The following is a 21441-nucleotide window of genomic DNA, read 5'->3' on the forward strand; positions in this document are numbered from 1 at the left end:
ATTATTAGGGAATGATATAGTTACATCTTCTTCTGACACCATCTTCAGAAATTCTCTTTTTGCAGAAATCTAGCATTTTAAAGAAGGAATCAAAGATCTTAACCAGTAGGTGGCAACTAGATTTCAACAGTAAGTAGATTTTTGCATTAATATGTAATTGAAAAACACCACGGTTTTCATCTAAGTTCTTGCTACGGTCACGGGATGTGTAGTTAGTCACCCCAAGGTATTTACCACTGACAAATAAGTGTCTAATAATGAAAAAATGTATCAATAAAACTGTAATCAGCAACCTGCAGTAACCTGGAGATAACCGCCATTTCACAACTAAGGCCACCCTCCCCCTGAGGTGTAAAGGTCGCACGCTGCCGGGACACCTCCACCTACCCTAGGGAAGGGCAAATGTGCCCAACTGTCAAACGACACTTTTCATAACGAAACCTGCTGCTCCGTCAGCATGGTGCTACTGCTATTTTTTTTTTTTTTTTTTTTTTTTTTTTTTTCTCCGTGAGTTGTAGGAGCACAACTTGGAAAGGGAGTTCAGAGGATGAAGTGAAGGACACAAAACTCAGCAAAGGAAAGAGCTATATCTGGTTAATCCTTTAATGTAAGAATGTAGTGGCAAAGATTTTGTTCACTTAAATTTGCCTTAATGGATGCTCGTGTGCCTCACAGCCCGAACACCAGGCAGGGGGGAGGCTATCCAAACTGTACGGCAATTCTCATTAACAATTCTTCAGCTGTTAACTGACTGACAGGGTCAGGAAAATTTAAGAGCAGAGCTTAGGTATTTTCTGCCGAGAAAACCTGAAGGCTTCCAGCAAGGTGAGGGTACACTATACTGGTAGATAAATTGCTGGCAAGCTTCCTGTGGTGCATCGTTCCCTACATGCCTCAGTCCTGTCAAACAGTAACTCTTCATCACTTGATGTCTTGATTCCTTCTTTGATAGCTGGTCTTGTCTGGTAGCAGCAGATGCTGAACATGCTGTCTTGTGCCTGGCATAGAAAAACAGGCTGTAGTTGCCACGAGGATGTGGAGATGCAATGCATTTGGTTGCTGACATAGCAGCAACAACTCTGTTGGCTGCACCAGGCTGTCATGGCACAGGTAACTGCATTTTATTGCTTTAGAAACAGCTGTTGCCCAACCTGGGTTGGCTCTGGTCAGTAGGCACTTCGCTTATAGCAAGATGCCTTACTGAAAGAGTTTTGCTGGAGCCCAGTGAAAGACTTAAGTGGGGACACGAATATCGACCAAGCCAAAACAGGATGGTTTATTTTTTCAGGTGCAAGGTCAGCATAAAACAATCACCAGTAATTTGAGCTTTTGTTGTGATATAATCAGTAGTCTGATGTACATAACTACAAAAAGTCAATGCTTTTTAATAGGTGAAAAATAAAAAGTTCTTCCTGATTTCTTTGTTTAGTAAAATACTTTTCCAGAAGTGGCTGATTAATTTTGAACAGTCATCCCCATCAAGTATGGGAATGTCTTCTCCATCTCTGATGTTAGCCATCTCTTTTGCCACAGCTCTGGTACTCTGGACCCACCTCTAAGCTGATTTAACATTCTAAGGGGATGATTAGGTAAAATATAATTATTTTATTTTTACCCCCTGCAGTAGTTTTCTCTTAGGTTAATGAGTTAATTCGCCTCACAGAAGCTCAAACAAGTGCCAGAGATGATGCAAGGGAAGTGGTGGGAATGCATGGCCCCTAGCAGAAAACAGGAGGGAAAACAAGACCTCTCCCTTCTGGCAGTGTAAGCTGGTCAGTTGGTGTTCTTCCCTGGGACAAGAGTCTCAATGCTCAGTCAGAAAGTTGGTCAATCATGGCTTAGATTGATGCCACTGGGGGCTATTCCAGATTATGAAATGAGGCACTAAGATACATAAACACGTGAGACTGTTTTAATGAGCTGTTTGATTAAGCCTACCTTAGGCTGGATAATCATTGTTCAGAAAAAAATATCTTACAGTTGTAATAGTTTTAAACAAAATCACATTGAAAGTGAATGAATTGTAAGAGGTAAAAAAAAATATGACAAAACCCAGAGCAATCTCTCAAATTCCCAATGCATGCTATAAAATTGAGTTTCCTACTCATTATAATGACAAAATATGATTTGAAAATACATATGCTACAGGCTTAATTTCACAGAAATCCTATTAACATAGCATAAATGAAACAACAGTTTAAAAAATCCTTTAAAATTCATACCTAACTTTTTAATTAAGGGGGGTCCCCACATTTTTCCCAAGAATAAGGACTACTTTATCTTTCAGAAATGAAGAACTAGAACAAGTTAAATGATGTAGTAGTAGAGCAGGATCAGCAAACACATATTTGTTGAAATATAAAAAGCATACAAACAAAATGTCACATTAGTTCTCTGGAGCTTTTTTCACTCTTTTTTTTTGCATCTGAATTTTCATTTTTTCTACTGTAGATTTTGACAGCACTTGTGAATAGCAGTAATTGTCCAGGATTTCTGTTTTAACTCTCCTTTTCTTCTTTGATGTGTTTGATAGTCGAAACTGACTGCTAACATCTGTCAATCTGCTGAGTGTAATAGCACCCCCTTCTGGTTTCAACAGGGTGAGGTGTGGAATCTGGAACTCCCATATAAGAAGATACCTGTATGGGGAAAACGGGATAAAAAATTAAGGTATTTTAAAACTACGTATTTCAGACCAAAGGCAAAGGAAGATTATTGCCACTATGTTAGTACAACATGTTCAATTTCAGGAGCTGAAGAGCAATTTTAGAACCCTTCTCATGGGCCATAGGGTAGCTCTGTGCAGGTGTGCTAGGCAGCATGTCTTCAGCCCTGAATGCAGTGGCAGCTCTCCAAATATCTCCTCAGACAAGGACTCATTTGACAGCAAGCCTCCTGTCCTACTGCTTCCTTCTCTAGCGTGGGCATTATGGCTAATGCTCTGAGTACCCAGCTGGTCTAGGTAACCTTCTATGCTGCCTAAGCAGCCATTTTTCATCTCTTCTGATGCAAACATGGTGGGTGGAGAGAATTATCTGATGGGCCAACTCTGTGCAAGAAATTAGACCATCCTGTTTAATTAGACCACTACTTTGGTCTAGGAACTCCTTTATGATCTCAGTACCAGTATCTTTAAATTTGCTTAGATGTTAGGAAGAGGTATCCCAGACTCTGCAACATCATGCTACCACTGTGTTTTGCCGTACTGAGTTGTATAAAGCCTAATGTGAATTGTTTGAGAACTCTTTCAATTACATAAAGTACTGCCTGGTCACTTTATGTATGTGCTTTTACTTCAAAACACTGACTACAAACAGAAATTCACTGTGACACGAGTCACACAGGTGCCGGTAATCAACACAACAATCAAATTATAATCAGCCATTTTTGCTTAAGACCAGAAAACCACACCAAATAAGTAACACTACTGAGACAGACTGAAACCAAACCTGATACCACAAGCTGAAGAACAAAAGTAGGTGTTCAGATATCTCTTTATAGATTAGCTTACGAGGATGTGGGCTTTTTCTTTTACTGTTTTCTGTCAAGTAATGCTTGATATACTTTAGTTTTCAAAAGCAATTCACTCCATGCCACAGGTATGCACTAGAAGAGGCACTGGGCATGCTTAATATGTATCTTTCCATTGCATTGCATGGTAAGGGAGCATTATTTCTGGCATAGATACAACTGCAGTGGTAATGGAGCAGAGAAGGAGAGAGTACTGAAGTTTCTAGTCTGTTGACTGACTGAGAAAGCAGACTGAGCAGACGGTGTCAACTACAGTCTTTCCCTCCAAAAAGATCATCTGTACAGATAAATTCACACCTGAATATTGTCATTTATAAGATCCCATTTTCTTCTGCTGGATGTTTTGAAGGATCTAGTCCATGCTGTTTCATTTTCACTGCGATGTCAAATAGGTAATCATAACACTCACACCTAAGATTAAAAGGAAGAATATGTGAAATGTAAAGTTAGGCTCAAGTCTTACTACATTTTCTCAAAGTTATTAGTTTTCTTTCTTGAACTGTACACCACCAATGTGACTGTCTGGACAGCTGTTGTAATTTATTTCCATCACTGCTACGTGGTGAGTGAGCTGGGCCATGCCCAGCATTTTTGCTATCCGAACTTGATTTGTTGCTCTTCCATCAGCAAATGAAGAATGCAATAACCCCCTGAAAACGGACTAGGGAAAACGGGGAACAGTATTGGTAGATGTCAAGTAAAAGCAAAGATTGTCTTCAGGTTTCATATGCGAAGGGACTTGCCTGTGTAAAAGGCAAACATGGGGAACTGTCAGTCAGCACTGAATAGGAAGAAAAATCAGTGAAATCATGGATGAAACCATTATCAAATACATTCAGCGAGGCCAGAAATTAATGAATGTTCTGAATGATTAAAAATGCTCAGAAATACACATAATATTAGGGTCATTAAAATTTTGAGGTATAATGGCAAAATGTACCATATTTGTAAATTGTACTCACATTGTTTTGGCTTTTTCCCATGTTTCTCCCCATACGTAAACTCCATGACGTCTGACCAATACAGCGCAAGAATCTGGGTATTTTTCCATTGCTTTTGCCATTCTTTCTTTGAGATCCTTCTCTTCTGGTGTATTCTCAATAATGGGAACCACTAGTGTATCATCATATCTAAGAGAAAAATAGATGTTTATATTTTAAAAATGCTATGTTTGGAAGCGTGATCTCATACTTTAGCTCTTCCAAAAGGAAGAGATTCTCTTTGCATAAAGATGTTAAATTCTCAACACTATAGAGTTTTAAGCTCTTCTATTGTTAGTCAATCACAGTGTAACATATGAACTCCAGAGATATCTCCCACCCCTAGACTTATGCCATGCTGGCAATACCTGAACCGCACTTGAGGCAGAAAAAGAAAACAGCAATTTAATGTATTAGGTGTAGTTGTTTGTTCACATATCATCACTTTGTTGGGTCCCTTTACAACTTTTTCAGACTCTCTTCATCCTGTATTGGCATCACCTACAAGCTTGATCTCAGATTAAATTATTCAAAAGAATCACATCATGAAGAAGGAAATGAAGCTGTTTGCTAGAGACCAGAAAAAAAATTAATTTAGGTAGTCCAAAAAGCCCCTGGAAATAAGATTGTCCTTCTAAGGCATATAAATAGAAAGAGTCAACACATGAAAAATAAATTCTTCTCTGTGATAGAGTGATTGGTGGGCTATATGTGATCTTAAGGGAGCCTGAGAACCCCAGTTCCAAAGGCAAGATGATGCATGTTATTCAATGGAACTTGCCTAACAGTTTCTTGTGAAGGAGGACTGGGATATTTGGCATTGTTTGAACCTTAATTAACACTGGCAGAAACTTGTTTAAATAGTTTTTAATAAGTCCCCAGTTCACATGCAGATTTATCACTGAGATCTCATAGATATTTCATGAGTGGATGCTAGTACAATTCTTAAAAAACACAGAAGGGAAGCAATGGTAAAAATAATATAGCCTGTACTTCATATTACATATTCACAAAATTAAGAGGTCTCATCCCTTGCAGTTTTCTATGCTGATCCTTTTCCCAAGGACGTCAAAAAAATAGCGAGTGAAGAAAATTTAAGTTTTTATACGTTCGACTCCCATGTATTCTGATCACTTAAAATTGGATTTGGAGTGTTTGCTACTAGTAACAACATCAGCTAAGGGATTGGTTTCCTGCTTTCTAGTTGGACATTAGTTTTGAAGCAGGTATAGACACCATAAACTGATTCCCAATCATAACCTTGTTAGTAAGATTTACAGAATCATAGAATGGCTGAGGTTGCAAGGGACCTCTGAAGATCATCTAGTCCAACCCCCTGCTGAGCAGGATCACCTAGAGCACATTGCACAGGATGGCATCCAGGTGAGTTTTCAGTATCTCCAGAGGAGTCTCCACAACTTTTCTGGGCAACCTGTTCCAGTGTTCTGTCACTCTCACAAAAAAAAAGTGCCCTCTCACATTCAGCTGGAATTATTATCTGTAAAGCCCACAGAAGACTCTGAATGAGTTAAACTAAACAGATATCAAGTATTTTACTGAACGATAAGGAACCCGCATTCAGATAAAACTTTATATAAAATACTTTGAGACAACCTGAGACTTTCAAAGCTATTTACTACAGATCTAGTTCTCTGTCTACAGAAGTCAAAGGTAAAGTTATTCTGGCATCTCTAGGATCGTATTTAGGCCAACAAATACTTCTGATTATCCTATCTGTAACATTTTCCTGGATAGCTTCCAGAAAAGGAAGCTTTTTGTTTTTGTTTTTGTTTGTAATTAGAAAAAATATATTCTCAATATCCCCTGTTGTTGTTGTTGTTTTTTAAGACCCTATTCTGCACTATAGAATTTCTTTTGAATTCAATGCGCAGTCTGGCGTGAAGCAAGACAACAGAACTGATCTAGGGTGGATGAACATGTACTTAGCAAAGCTCCAGATTACGTTTGCTTTCTTTATTTTTTCTGATAGATTCGCAGGATGGTATAGGACAACTTGTAGATATGGAGCATAATAAATACAGTGTTTCCTGACTAACATATAGGAATCTTTGAAAAGTCAAAATGCAAAACAAAACAACAAAAAAAAAAAGTTTTTTGGTTGTTGTTTTTAAACCAGTGTTGTTAGACAATTCAGTATAAGGGATGTCTTTTACTAGGAAGTTTTGCCACATAAAAATACAAATGCTAATGCTGTCAAGAAGGGGAAAGCTGGCAAGTCAACCAAAACTCTGAATAAAATATGCCTAGGCATAAAATCACAAGTCAAACATATTGCTTGCTCCCTTGCCAAAGGGCAATTGTTAGTTACAAAAATTAACATCAAAAAGTGGAAAGAATTTAGCATTTCAATTTTTCATCTAATTGTCACATATTATATAAATGTTGTTTGCTGGTCTCAATTCAACACTCTGTGGGTGGAGTCCTCAAAACAAGCCATCACACATAATTTGGAATAACTCAGCACTTACCTCAGAGCTCATCCTTGAAAAGTAATAACATTATCTTTAATGAGCTGTTTATTCTGAATTTTCTTTCAAAGTCTGTCAAGTAAAATCTGAAATCCTCTACTCTCTTAACTTGCCCCAAACTAGCACAGGCAATGATATGTGAAGTCCACCCAAATGCAGTTTGTGCTTTATCAATCTAACCTAATGTTGGCTGGCTACAATTTCAGTTTAACATCGTATAGATCTGTTCACATCTCTGTTCTTGAGATATTTGTCGGGACATGGCTCTTTATTTGGTTTGTTTCTGTAGCTCAACAGACCACAGGAACTTTGACGTTACAAGATTTTATCTCAGATCTCTTCCATAGGCTTAAGACCTTCGTAGGGGAAGCCAATGACTGATTTATTCCAGAGGTCTTGTTACTACTTATTCCTAATACTTTATATTATACACTTGAACACACATAACTCAAGTTACTTGACATCTATTTATTTTGCTGAAAACAAGCAATCAAATAGCATGCCTCTGTTTTTAACATAAAGATATACCGGTAATAGCCTCCTGAAGTACACTTCTGTATTCCTTTTATCATCTCCTGATGGGTAATAGTGAACTCACTCCCTTGGTAAAGAAGGGTGGCCATAACAGCAGCCTTGGAGTGAGTATGGATCACTGCGCCTGCTCCTAAGAAGAGAAAAAGAAGAAAAATAGATATTTTATGTTTTTAAAATACATCTATTAAGAACATTTTACTCACATGCTTGATACATTTCCTTTGGCTAGGCATCGTAGCAAATGGTGATCTACTGTAGTAGAAGAAATAATGTACAGCAGCCTAAATAAAGGTAGGAAATAATTACTCATCTATAAAAGATAATTACAGATTGTCTTACGGTACCCGTGTCAAATTTTAGTTAGTGACAAATTCTACGAGAAAAACTATTTGCACAAAAGCAAAGAGAAACATTCCTTGCATATTTATTTAGGTACTGTGAAGACTAAAACACTCTAAGTTCATCAGAAATCTGTGATTCTAGAGAATTTCCAAACTTATTTGTGAAAGTTTAAAGACTTTATTTTTATGCAAGTAGTCTTCCTCAATAATCCACTGATTCTCTGAAAAATTATTTATTGTTATCTTATTTTACCATGACAGAAAGATAGATAGACAAAAATTATAATTTATTCCTTTACGGCTGCAATGTTGCCAAAAAATACAAGTTTTCCTGAGGTACAAATGCAAGTTTCTTGTGTAGTAAGATGAGCTGAGACACCCTAAATCCTTTGTATAGTATCAGATGTACAGATGTAATCTTACACAACAGCAAAAGCTGTCTATTACTGTCCATCTGCAGATGTTCCAGTACAGTCATGCCAGAGAAATGTGCAGAACATTATTTGCAGCCCAAAACCCCCAATACCTTTTCCCATATGTATGATTGCAAGCCATACTGCTACCTAAATGTACTAACGAATTATAACAACTGAGCTTTTTTTAACATCTCTGACAACAAAAAAAGGAAACAGATGCCCAACTGGAAACTAGCAGTGTGATTACAGTCACTATGTGATTAAAGAAAAGCTTCATATTTTTTTTCACCTATCAGTAATTTAGAGCCTTTAACCATAGCCAAAACTTGTTAAAAGGGTATCTTACACCTTGCAAAATGTGTAAACACCCCATTCCCTCCTGCAACCACACTAAATCAACAGACTGCATTAAAAGTCAGTGCTGAAAAGATGATGATCACAGGTGTACCTACATAAGAAAGTGTAAATGAGACTCATGGGATGTAATACAGATTATCTTCCATTGTATGTGTTCCTGTACAAATTAATTTATTTTGTAGGTTTTTTTTTTTCGTCACTGTGACTTTCATGTATAAAGAATCTGGTACTGAATTTTGATTTTGTGCGTACATATATAGTGTTTCAGTCATCACTAAACCAAAAACATGTGCTATATACCTCTCATAGTGTAGGCATTCATAAAAAGAGGCGTGCACTGGCTTTTCTTTAGTTTCTTGTGTGGTGGGGGACCACTGATGTCCTGTTCATTCATGTCACAAACAAACATATCTTCTGGCTATAAGACAAAAAATGTTGTTACTTGCGATGCTTCAACAGTTTTGTTTTCCTTCTAGGGAAATATACACATACATGAACGCCACATACTTATTATAGCATGCAATTTTAACTTTGGAAAAAGTTGAAAGATTAAAAGATTAGAAGTTATTCTAGCTGCTAACATTAATTATCATCACTATCTAAAGTGAGTGAATATTAGGTACTCTTTTATTCAGACTGCTGTAGAGCAGATATTTGTAAAACTATATATTTCTAGGAAAGGAGACATCTATCTAAATAACAATCAATACACAAGGAAAAGTAGGAACCTATTCAAAAAAAAAGAAATGTAGATGTACTTTTCCTTTACACCATTAGGAACCATCAAAGGAAGCAAATTAAAACTAAATATATTTAATTTGTAAAACTATGTATTTTTAACCTTGCTTTTAGTAGCTTTACAGGAATGTTACCTTTGCAATAATCAGCTAGTCATCACAGTAGAGAATTGTTCAGGTTAGAAATAAAATTGTTTTCTAATTTAAAAAAATCAGCAGGAAATAGTCACAAGACATCACCTTGCTCACTATGCTCAGTCCACTGCTGCTGCCAATGAGGAACAAAACATGACATCTTGTCATATTTTTTGCTTATCTTGCTTATGTTCCTATCAGGCACTATGCAAGTTTCTATCAGTGAAGAGCTTCCTTTCACTCATCATTGTATTTTCCCTCAGACCTGTAAAATAAATATTTGGGGGAGTTCCTGCTGTTGTAAAATAGTTATCATTTACCATTTCCCCCTCCACTTATATTTTGGTATTTTGCTGTTTCAGGGAAGGAATAAAATAGCCAAGGTCACCTTTTCGGGGTGCAACCCCATCTATTTTCTGAGAAGATCAAGAGAAAGATTAGCAATCACTCAAATGACAAGAAATAGAAAGGAGGTGTTAATGCTTAATTATGTGGGTGTTATTGAAACTGTAGACAGATATCTATAAAGCCATTTAATCTTGAAAAAGAAAACAGCTGGTCTAGAGTAACTTTCAGTCTTGAGAGTTAATTTAGTCTTGATGATCTCTCTGTTTTAACCCACACTGGCCACTGAAACAAACATTGGCTTGCTAAGTTATCCAAGTACTTAAATAAGGAGAGAACTCAACAGTTACTACAAGAATGCAATGAATAGTATAGTAAGTGTCTAACTTCACATAACGAAAAATGAAACACTAAACAAAGGTACATGTACTTCCACCCATCTCAAAATGAGGTCTGAGGTAAAAATAATGTTCAACGTACCTGTATTCTTTCCTTCTGGACTCCTGAAGGAGCGATGTAGATTTCATTCCTAAGGAAAGTCACAGACAGGAAAAAATATAAAAAACACACCTATTTAACTGCATGGGCATTGTAACTGTAGATACATTGAAAAGGAAATAGCAAATCTAGTCTGTGAAAATTTAACTTTCTTACTCCTGCATACAATCACAGGTAGATGTTCTTTTTTTTTTTTTTTTTTTTACATGCAACTGGATCATACAAGGGCATATCAATTCTCTAGCTTACATGAGTACCAGACAGTGTTTCCAACTTGTGAAGAAATCTGAAATACATGCAGAAAATGCAACTTTGTTTTTCCTGTAAAGGAAAATACACAACTTTCATCTACACTAAGTCAGAACTCTACACCTCAGAATTCAGAACAAAAAATTGTACAAAAAAAACAATCAGTAGCAATCAGATACTGAGCTGTAGCAAAACTACTACTTAAAAATCAATAGACTACCTATAAACAGCATAAATTGTCTACTTTATTATACAAAATAAATACTTTCATTTTTGTTGTAACTGTCTAGTCTATATACAGTCTTAAAATGTATTTATATATTTATTTGCATTCATTAAAAATCACAAATTCAATGCAATGAAGTGACAAATTTAAGTAGAAGTGCATCACTTCTTGCAAGCTTTATATGATTAAAATCTACAAAAAATAATTTAAATGATTTTAAGATGGCATCTGAAATAGTTTAAATAACAGCAAAGAAAATCAGATTATTATATCTTATACTTGTAATCACTATTTGGTTTCAACAGCAATGTATTAAATTCGGGAGTGCAGAGACATCTAGTGAATAATTACTCAAGTTACAGATATAGCTAGGAAGCATGAGATGTCTATTTATTTATTTATTTATTTTCCACTTCTTTAGAAATTTGTCATGCAAGCAAAATCTGATGATGAAATACAGACTATGAAATAAGGGATACCTGATGGAATTCTAGATCCACTTTTTATAATGCTATACCGTATCCAAACTGGCATCTTTTTTCTGAGTAGATCCTGTAAATTGCACGGTGAGTAATGCCGATCAGGATTAGTTGGTAAGACTAGTTGCTGGAATTTCAGTTGCATTTCAGTTGCTCTTTAGCTATCTCCTGTGGAGCAATTCTAGGCTAGTCCACTCGTTGCCTCATGGCCATTCATTGAAATGCTGCTGTAGTCACGAATACAGTTATAAAGATTACCACTCCTACCACAGTAAGATGAGTTATTAGTAGTAAGTCAAATACATATTTCAGTGTGTTCTGAGCAATAAAATGATAGAACTGTCGAGGAACACCATGCTACTATGTTCCTTTATTTCCTGTTGACAACATTTGTCTTGTCACAATGAACATGAATTATGCAGAAACAGCAAAGAAAATAGCCTACATTTAGCTATGGATGAGAAAGCAGCGTTACTTCCTGTAAGTGAAGAACTTTGAAAACAAGAATTAATCCTCATCATTTCATTTCTCTGATTATTTATTGCTGTTGGTTTGTTTGCAAAAACAAGCAGGGAAGTGACGTGACCTGCCCAAAGCCATTATATCACAAACATTAGTGTTTAGGGCTGTGTTTATTGGAGATATACATACATATTTAAATGGCAATAGCTGTTTTCTTTCTGATATGCACTACATGGAAGGATATGTCAGAAAAATGAGGGATCGGTCACTTTCAAGTTACAGTGTCACAACACCCTGTGAGGTGGCAGACACTGTGAAAGCTACTTTGTAGCGATCATTTCTCTTTTTTTCAATGGCCACTGAGAGGAGCTCTGTCTCCATTAGAAGCTTGGAAAGTATGAACAGGGGCTGATGAGCAAGTAAAAAGCGAAGTGTTGCTCCTCAGATACACACCAAAAATTGTTTTGCTCTTGCCTGTTCTGCTTTAATTATATGCCAAGAATATCTCCTTAGAAATTATCTCAGTTGAACAGTGATTTCCTTATTGAAGGAAATGTCTTGTCTGCGACATGTCTAAGGTGGGATTAATCTCATCTAACCAGAGGCATTTGATAGCCTGGTGTAACCTAATCTAGATTCCAGTCAATGGAATGAAAAATGGAGAAGAGATAATTCTTTGAAGGCAATTCATCTACCTTAAAGATAGAAAAAGGACAGAATAAAGAAACTCTCTGAAGTTGCCTCTCCTCCACTGAAGGAACCTCAGTAATTAATTCAGGCTAGACACCTCCTTTCTGTACGGCTAAATTTGTGGTATTGTTCATTTCCACTTCTACCTTGTTACATGCACTTGACAATCAAACATTTGTCACGGAACTGAACTGCCCTCACCAAATACTAAATGACAGCCACCTTCTCTCTATACCCATCATAGAATGATTTGGGCTGGAAGGGACATTCAAAGATCATCTAGTTTCTTTTTCTTCCATCTTTACTTACCCATGCTTCAAGCTGATTCCTCCACCAGTTCCTGTTACCCAGCCTAAATGATAAAACTGTCTGCAAAGCTCTGGGATAAGGTTTCTTGGATGCAACTTTTCCTGCAAATAAATTAAAAATAAATTAAAAGCTATCATAAACATCACAAAACCAAGAATTTCAATTCTGAAACATAGTTTAAAGAGGTAGTGCTTTCATACTGCAGCATGACAGTCTAATTTACACTTACAAACTTCAATTATAAAATGACCGTGTCTTTGTACAATGTCTTCTTTGCTTTGTTGGGGCCATTCATGCCTTGAAACAAACAAAACTCTGAAATAAAATATGGCTACTTATCCTTCACAGGAATAGTCTCATCTCAAATTTATCCAAGTGCAGTGGCCCATGAGTATTACCAACAAGATCACATCGTGGATTATATGGAAAATAAATGTACATAACTTCTTTCACTTTGAAAAGCTCTACTGTTTTTCCATTGTATCAATTTTCTGTATGCTTATTTTGCTAGCTTTGAAACTTCATAGTTTAATTTATTAATTACAATATGATTTTATTCATACTTACTATAAATTACAGTAGAATATAATTTTAAGCTGTTAATATTTTACACAGCAGTGAAAAATACCATAGAAAAGATAGGCAAATTTTTTGAGGAACTTCACATTCCTGCATTTTTACAATGTGAGGTTAGCTCACAAGCAGTTTAGCCAGAAGGCAAATTGCATTATTTTAATATTTCTTTCAGAAGGAAAAAAGTTATTTATTTTTTCCACTTTCTGTTGTTTATTATATATGTACTATATGTGTATATATGTAAATATATTACATATATAAATACACATTTATATACAGATGTATACATCTATATATCTGACTTTTAACCAAAGGTACCTGTCATGGCAAAGATACGTTTATCATTGACCTAAACCAGACTGGCTTTACAGTACAAGCCAAAACTATTTATTGGAAATTCTAAACATTTCTTTACACTGAACATATAAAACTCAGAAAGCTGTACATAACAGGTAGGTAACAGTCTTTGGTAATTAAGTATTAGAAAATTTAAGATCTTGAATGTTGGAAATATTTATATAAAAAAAATAACCAGTATATAAAGAGAAAATTGTGAGATACAGACTTTAAATCACAGTGTGCTTGAATTTCCTCATTTGCATGTTGACTTGAGTACTTCTTTTAGCTTATCTTAGAGAACAAAAACCGAACAAAGCCTCCCTGCTTTACCACTGTAAAAACAAAAATTATATGTATTTTCACAAAGATCCTGATATAATTGAACTCTTAAAGTAATGGATAAAACAGTAGAGAAACAGAGAAGTACTTTCACATAAATGTATCTTCCTGGAATGGGGTAAGATCTGTAAGTACAACACCTCAGTAAGAGAGCTGATTTTGTTTCTTATATGAGCGTGTGACACTAATCAGCAATTAACACACGTACTCCCTGCATTGCTACTGTTTTTATCAGAAAAACGATCAATTTTAGGAAGGCTGTTTTGGAAAAAAATAGACCCTTAGGTCATCAAATACTGACCCTGGATATTGGAGGGTCATGCATAATTCATTATATATATTAAAATATGTATGTAAAGTCTGATCAATACTTCAATTTAGCAGCGTAGCACCATATTCTTCAATGACACTTGTTTATGAAGATGTTATCTTTGAAGAACTGGCATCCACTTCAAATGCTAATCCTGCCCGCTCTGTTTCTGTTCTTTAGAGTCTCTTTCAATATATTTAAAAAATAAAAAAAAAATGCCTGTTTATTCAAGTGTTACACACAGACTAACTGGCACACCTAGAAACTTAGGTAAGAAGTTAGATTTTTCAAGCACCAAGAACCCATATAAGTTCACACTACTTAAAACAGAGTATTATAGACAGGAGTGCACGAAGTGGGAAATAAAATAAGCAAACTTCTACACCTCAATCACATAGCTGGGAAGGAAATCATTCCTTTCTAGCTCTTCTTCACTGAGAATAGTTAACATACTAACAAGTATATTCTAACTAAGTATATTTCTCAAATGCTACTGTCTCTGAAATGTTACTGTGATTCTGAAAATATTAATGCATGTGTCCTATGTTTACAAATACAAGTGCATAGCATGTGTAAATTATGGGTCCCCGTTCTGTTGTTCTAACTTGTTACAGACCGCCACAGACTGAGTCCCATGACGTCTTGTTTTGACTTTCATTCAACACGACATCACTGACTAGTTCTAACCCATGAATTGGTATTTTTCATTTCAAAGAAAAATAATCCCTTCTACTTCTGATGGAACAAACTCCTATTAAACAGGTTTATATTGCCCTTATTTATTGAATGTACACAGCAGTGAAAAATTCTGTTATAGCATTCTTCCAATTGTTTCAGATTTTCTCTGTTTGGTGAATCTGGACATTTAGCACAAAAGTCACATTCATAGCGGAATATATGTGCTTTTTGCCACTTTAAATCTTCAGAGGTATTTTTTTAAGTTCAAATTCAGGAGCTACTTTCATCAAAAACATACAGAAGTAAGTATCATCCAGAATTTTTGACTGTTTTTCTGAGGAACTCCAGGATCAGAAATCAGTCTTCATAGTTTAATATTTTTCCAGGATTAGTGGATACTGATTATAACCACAAACTATCTGAAAAGAAATATCATTGTATTTCATGTTTAAAATTACTGATAATAAAGATGACTCCCCTTTTCAAATCTAAAAAAGGTTATTTACTGTAACAAGCTTGGGACTGAACTTGTGACAGCAGCAGGCAACCACAGGATCACTCTTTGTCAAATTTCAACGAACAGAACTTTTAAAGTTGATTTTTAAGTTGAAGGACAGATGCTACTTGGTTTTCTCTTCCTTAGGTCTCCAACTCAGGATCTAGACCACCAGTTTTCTGATACAGTCAGTGTGGACAATTTAGCTTCTTTGCTGCTGTGCTGTTATCATCTTGACCTGAGCTTTCGACATGATGTTAAGTATGAGGAAAAACTCCGTAAATTTTCATGAGTTAAAAGAAGTGACCAATTTTTCAATCCTTTTTTTTTTTTTTTGAAAACAAGTTTGCTGGTAAGTTTCAAAACAGAAACTGACAAAGTATTCACTTAAAATATAGGCTATTTCCATCAGTATTTTTTTTTTTTTCAGAAAACGGTTTTTGTATTTTGCAAAAAAGACTGTGGCTACTCAAGGAAAAATGGCTTTTTCCTATTTTATCCAAATTATTAGTAGTAGTACTATTAAAACTAAAAAAAAGGGATAATAACATGGAAATCTAACATAATGGAAATCAAGGTGGCCCCAGGCTACCTGTGGAACAAATGTATCGTAAAACTCAGCTGAAGTGCGGTTATTTCAGGATATTACAGTCAATAAGCAGTACTTGATATATATACATATATACACTTGATATATATACATATAAACAATATACACTGATGCACACATATATATGTACATCTCCCTCACAAATTGCTTAGAAAATATATATTGTCCAATATATATTGTCCTGAGAAAGAAGCAGGGATGGAGTCATATAGCTGATATTTCACACTGACAGGTAGTAAATCATTATTTCTTGGACTAGCTAAGTTTAATGTGGCAAAGTGGATCTGTGCTACCCTATGTATAAAGTGAGAGAAGTAGCATTAGTTAAGTTTGTAGATTTCGGCTTAAAATCTGTCTATAGCAATTTGTTAAATGCCCAAAGTAGCAAAAATAACGTAATGATCCTTTTTTTTTTTTTTTTTCTTTTTTTTTTTTTTCTGCGACACTTTCAGGACCATGCAAGGATTTTATAAATCAGAAGGGATTTGCTTCTCTTTTAAGTGAGCATCATTTTAAGGGAGGTCAGAAGGCAGCGGGGTGGGTGAGGATCCCTGCGCTGCCCAGAAGCCTCTAGCTGCCGATGTGCCTACAGCTTCCCCGGCTGAAACTGATCACTTATGTATTTATTGCGCACCACTTTCACTGCTTATTACCGCAATTAGCAGCTTTAATGAGTTTTAAAGGCCGGGTGTTCAGCACCTGCCCCCCCCCGCCCCCCTCTTCCCCCCCCAACGGCCGGGGGCTCCGCCCGTTACCTGCGCGCCCTCGCGCCCGCAGCCGTTGGCGGCAGCCATAGCGCCGAGCCGGGGGCCTCGCGGCGCAGGCAGCGCAGCGGGCAGCCCCGGCGGGGCGGGGCGGGGCGGGAGGCGAGGCAAGATGGCGGCCTCCTTGTGGCGGGGCGGCGGCGGGGCGCTGAGGCGGCTGCTGGCCGGGAGGCCGCTGCTGGGCGCCGCCGCCGCCCGCGGGGGCTGGAGGCCGCTGCACGGCTCCCGGCAGCGCCGCGGTGAGTGCTGGGGGCCGGGCAGGGCTGTTAGCCAGCGCCTTGCGGCAGCTGTCTGGGCAGAGCTGGTCCCGTCTGTGAGGAAATGGGTTTTAATTTTCAGTGCGGGTTTAGGAGGCGAGTTTGGGGTTTGTGTTGAAACGCTGGTCTTAATTCTGAGGGTGGGTGCTTGGCCTCAGAGCTGGGTGAGGGCTGCCGCGCTCAGCTCCTGTATCGGTTACTAACACAGTAATATTCAAGCCCTTGGTATCTAGGCTTTTAAAAGACATGACCTAATAAGCTCCTAGGAGAACTTACACTTTTAATTCTTTGCTGTGAATGATACAGAACTGTCTAAAACATGGTAAAAGGCAGGCAGATAAAGGGAGGAAAGGAAATGTAAGTACGGGTCAGTTTCACAGAGGTGGCTCATCCAGGCCTTGCGAGGAAGGACACGAGGAGGCCCACAGCAGGGATCTGGTGGAATTGCCAGGAGTAAACGTGTAGGAACAAATCTGGGAAGGTCAAGGCATAACACGATGCGGTTCTTGTCTTGCAGAAGTATCAAAGAAATCATCTGTAAGTAAATTAGTGTGAGAGATAAGAGTTAGTCAGTTACGCAGTGAAAGCTACCAAGAGCAAACCATGTGTATATACTAAATGACTAGTATATAACTAGGTCATGGTTTGGATTTGCTTATAAGCAGTATCTGCTTATAAAAGCTGTTTGTTTGTTTGTTTTTAGAAATACAATAGCTCTTTCCCTCTTAACTGGTAATTGCAACACTGTAGTCCAGCTAGGGGCAAGAGCTCTGTGATACCTTGTGACATCTTTCTCTTGTCCTGCTGGCAGGCCTTGCAAGTTCCTTATACTGCGGCAGTAGAACAATGTCGTTTTAATCTGTTTGCATTAAAGGGCACGATCTGCATCCTGCCTGTGGAATGTGAAGGATGTGCAACTTGTGGAATATAGGGGGGTCAAGGAGGGAAAAACAAAGGGGTGGTGGGAGCAAAAACTGGATAACTTCTGCTGTTGGTTCAACCCTCTGTTATCTCTTAGGTCACACTGTGCATCTCCATAAGCTGAAAAGTGTGAAGTTCCAGCAGTGCCTATGCGTAGGCTTTCCAATGTCTTTAATTACATTAGCTGAACTACCAATGTTTAGATCTGCTTCAAAACAGTGGCAAATTAGTATACATTACTTATATTTGGACAGGTAATTGACACTCTAGTAACTCTGTGGAGCTGCACAGTAGACTTGGTGTAAGGCCAGAGCACTGATGTACTTTCTTCATAGAAAGAAAAATAGAATGAACCTCTAAAAATATTAGAGGTCTGTCAACCTTTTCTTGTCTTATTTTTTTAGTATTCCTTAATCCTATCGTTGATGTCAGGTTGGAGTAAATCTTTTAAATCTGTTGTCACTCAGGAGTATTACTTAGGAAGTTGTGAAAGAGCTCACCAGCGGGGCGCATTAAATCATTTTGTTTGTTTTGACAAAGCTGTAACTGTTTCCATGTCAAAGGAGGTCAAACAAGGCAATGAACCAAAGTTATATTGGATATGTTTAACTACAAAATTCATCATCACCAATATTCTCAGACTGTGGCTAATAGCCTATTACAGAGGTCTACTGGTCTGCTCTTTAGTTCACTAAATACACAGTGTAAAGATGCATTAAATCTCTTCAAGGAGGGGAGGAGGAGGAGGCAGAAATCTCATGCCCATGTTTGACATAATTATTAGAATGTATCACCAAGAAAAATGCCCTTGGCTACATAGGGGCTTATCTTTAAAATAGTAGCTCCAATTTATGTGAAGGTTTTCTGTTGTAGTTTTTTAGGTCTTCCTTCATTTTTTCGAGTCAGATAGATGCTAAATGATAACACTTCAAATTGATAGCAGTCAAATTAGTGGATGGAGACTGGGAATTGAGAATTTTCACGTGGTTGTAGCTCTACATTCTGTTAACTGAGTGAGCCCCATCTTTATGGGATTGTGTGAATTGCCAGAACTTTTTTTCATTGCATGTTTACATGCAATGAAAGAGCAACAATATTTACTTTTAGAGCGCTTATAAAGGCTGCTTTTATGGTACAGTGCAATTCTCTATGTGAATACAATGATTCCTTTTCATAGAGTCATAGAAAGGCTCAGGTTGGAAGGGATCTTAAAAGTCATCCAACTCCAACCCCCCTGCCATGGACAGGGATGTCACCCACTACATCAGGCTGGCCAAGGCCACAAATTACCCTAGACAATAAGATGGATATTAAAATTCATGCAACGTCCATGTAGGAAGATACGGAAAATCTTCAAAAGCCAACACTTGGCAACTACAAATAAACTCGTATTTTCCTTTTAAGTTTTGACCTGTGATGTGTCTATATAACTCTTTTGGTTTGAATGCATTTGGTGATCAAAATATTTCCATATGCAAATTATTTTGTCATTTAAACAGTATGCTGAACTTTCAGGTGAACGGTCTAAAGAAAACATCTCAACAGTCCAAAAGAAAACATCAATAGTTGTTTTGCAATATATCTTAAGTCTTGAACGACAATGCACAGAATTTTACAGCCAGATGTTTCTTTTCCAGCCTGGAATCCCCACATCACTCTGTGTCTATTTCATACCCAGAATACTAAATATAGTATTGTGTTTTGAAGTAAAAGGTCAGCTACATTCCAAGTAGTAGTATGGGCCCTGCAAGTTGGAGTCCATCTTCAAAGAAAGTGGAGCATAGGATTAGTTTTCACAATCCTAGGTTTTGTTCGTACAGTTCCTAAATATTTTTGCAGAGCCATGGTGGTAGAATTTTTCTTTCTTTGTGACTGTTAAAGGCAGGGTCATACACCTCGCGCAGTCAGTTTGAATGCTGCTCCTCGCTTGTGTTTTCCATTATTGCAATGAGGCCCAACGGTTCGTCATTTTCAGAGGACGCATTTTAATGCATGCCTTGATTTTTGGATTCTTTCTCCTCTTTTGTCTCTGGTTTACTTTTCCAGTACTTCATATAAGTTTGCTGCTGCATCTTGTCTTTTAATTTGCTCAAAGGACCAGAAGGGACTGTATGGTTTGTTGTAGCTGCTCATAACAGGAAAGGGAAAATGTTACAGTACCCCAGATTTGTTGCTCAGTTTTGGGTTTATTCCATGGTATGGAGCATATTGTGGGGAATGGGTCAAGTAACTCTTTACTAAAACAAAAACTATGACACACTGTGTTTTAAAAACATATTTTTCTCATTAGAAATGTGGAATGCTTTCATTATTTTTTTTCAGTGAAGTATGGCCAATTTCTAGGTAGTCCTAGATTTTTGTGGGGTGTGACTTCAAAGTAATTTTTGTTGTTGTTGTATTTGATCATCAAAGTTGACTCATCAATTTAGACAAATGAAATGGAAAGCATTTATTTACATAGTGTAAATTTTCAAGTAATGTATTTTCTACTTGCTGTTACCTATAAATGTATTTCTATGAATGTACATAGCATAAAGAAAAATAAACTCATGCTTTAACTTGGAGTGTTAGGAAAAAAAAATCATAAACAAACCATGATGTGGTACATGAGCACAGAGAAGAATTCACAGAGTAATATACATTGTAGATCATTTTCATGTGTATTAGCCCAAGATGAGAGCTTGCAAAAAGAAACTTAAAAAAAAAAAAAAAATTCTTGGAGGAAGTTCAGATGAAGACCAGCAGTGCTACCCAGAACATTGTCTGGATGCATTTCTAAGGACTACAGTAATGAATAATGCAACTCTGACAAGTGTTTCAGTATCACAGAAAGAACAGAACAATTTCTTGGGCTGAGTTGGAAAAGGAAAAATACCCTGGGAATAGGCAGCTGAAAGAAATGTGTATTTCTTCATGCAGTCTGCTGGAAACATGAACCATGTATACGCTGGGCTCGTATCCACAGTTCAAGAGTTTTGGGGAGCGTGACCCTGATTGTTTTGATGTCCTGGGGACTTTGGGGAATAGATAGCTCACTCTCTGCTCTCTGTGCCTCCTAAAATGGTGAGGTCATTAATGGCTGCGGAGGTTGTTAGATATTTCAATACATTATTTCAATTTTGCATTTTAAAAATGCATTGTGTCCAGCAATAATGGAAAAACCATGCCACGTCTATAACTCTACATAACCTCTGAAATATTTATGTTTTAATACCTTTTACAAGTTTAATAATTTAATTCTTTCATAATCCTGTAACAGTGAGACAGGCAAGGGCAGATTTATTGGATATATTAACATTAATTAATTACAGAACAGAGGTGGATGCTTTTAAATCCCTTAAAACATTGTGTGTTAATTGAAGTTTTCCTTTTA

At 37.0% G+C, this 21441-nt stretch overlaps 2 protein-coding genes across 3 annotated transcripts in view; one reads left to right on the top strand and one right to left on the bottom strand.

Annotated features, from left to right (window-relative positions):
* Positions 1–257: 257 nt before the first annotated feature.
* On the bottom strand, positions 258–16989 carry APIP (APAF1 interacting protein). Of its 2 annotated transcripts, XM_082762412.1 has the most exons (8): positions 16882–16989; positions 12779–12879; positions 10346–10394; positions 8949–9066; positions 7529–7664; positions 4494–4661; positions 3829–3942; positions 258–2639 (listed from the first exon to the last, which is right to left on the bottom strand). In XM_082762412.1, exons 1-7 carry the CDS (start codon positions 16918–16920, stop codon positions 3843–3845), a joined length of 711 nt encoding a protein of 236 aa, XP_082618538.1. In that variant the 5' UTR covers positions 16921–16989; the 3' UTR covers positions 258–2639; positions 3829–3842. The 2 variants fall into 2 exon arrangements, with proteins under 2 accessions (XP_082618538.1, XP_082618539.1); XM_082762413.1 differs by lacking the exons at positions 10346–10394; positions 12779–12879; positions 16882–16989 and adding an exon at positions 9626–9932.
* PDHX (pyruvate dehydrogenase complex component X) overlaps positions 16973–21441 on the top strand; it is a 43360-nt gene continuing 38891 nt past the window's right edge. The window contains exon 1 of the mRNA XM_082762411.1: positions 16973–17129. Within this exon, the coding sequence (XP_082618537.1) occupies positions 17003–17129 (127 nt within the window). The 5' untranslated portion in view covers positions 16973–17002. The remainder of the gene's footprint in view (positions 17130–21441) is intronic.

Source organism: Aythya marila, assembly GCF_965140915.1.
Source record: "Aythya marila genome assembly, chromosome: 5".
NCBI lineage: Eukaryota > Metazoa > Chordata > Aves > Anseriformes > Anatidae > Aythya > Aythya marila.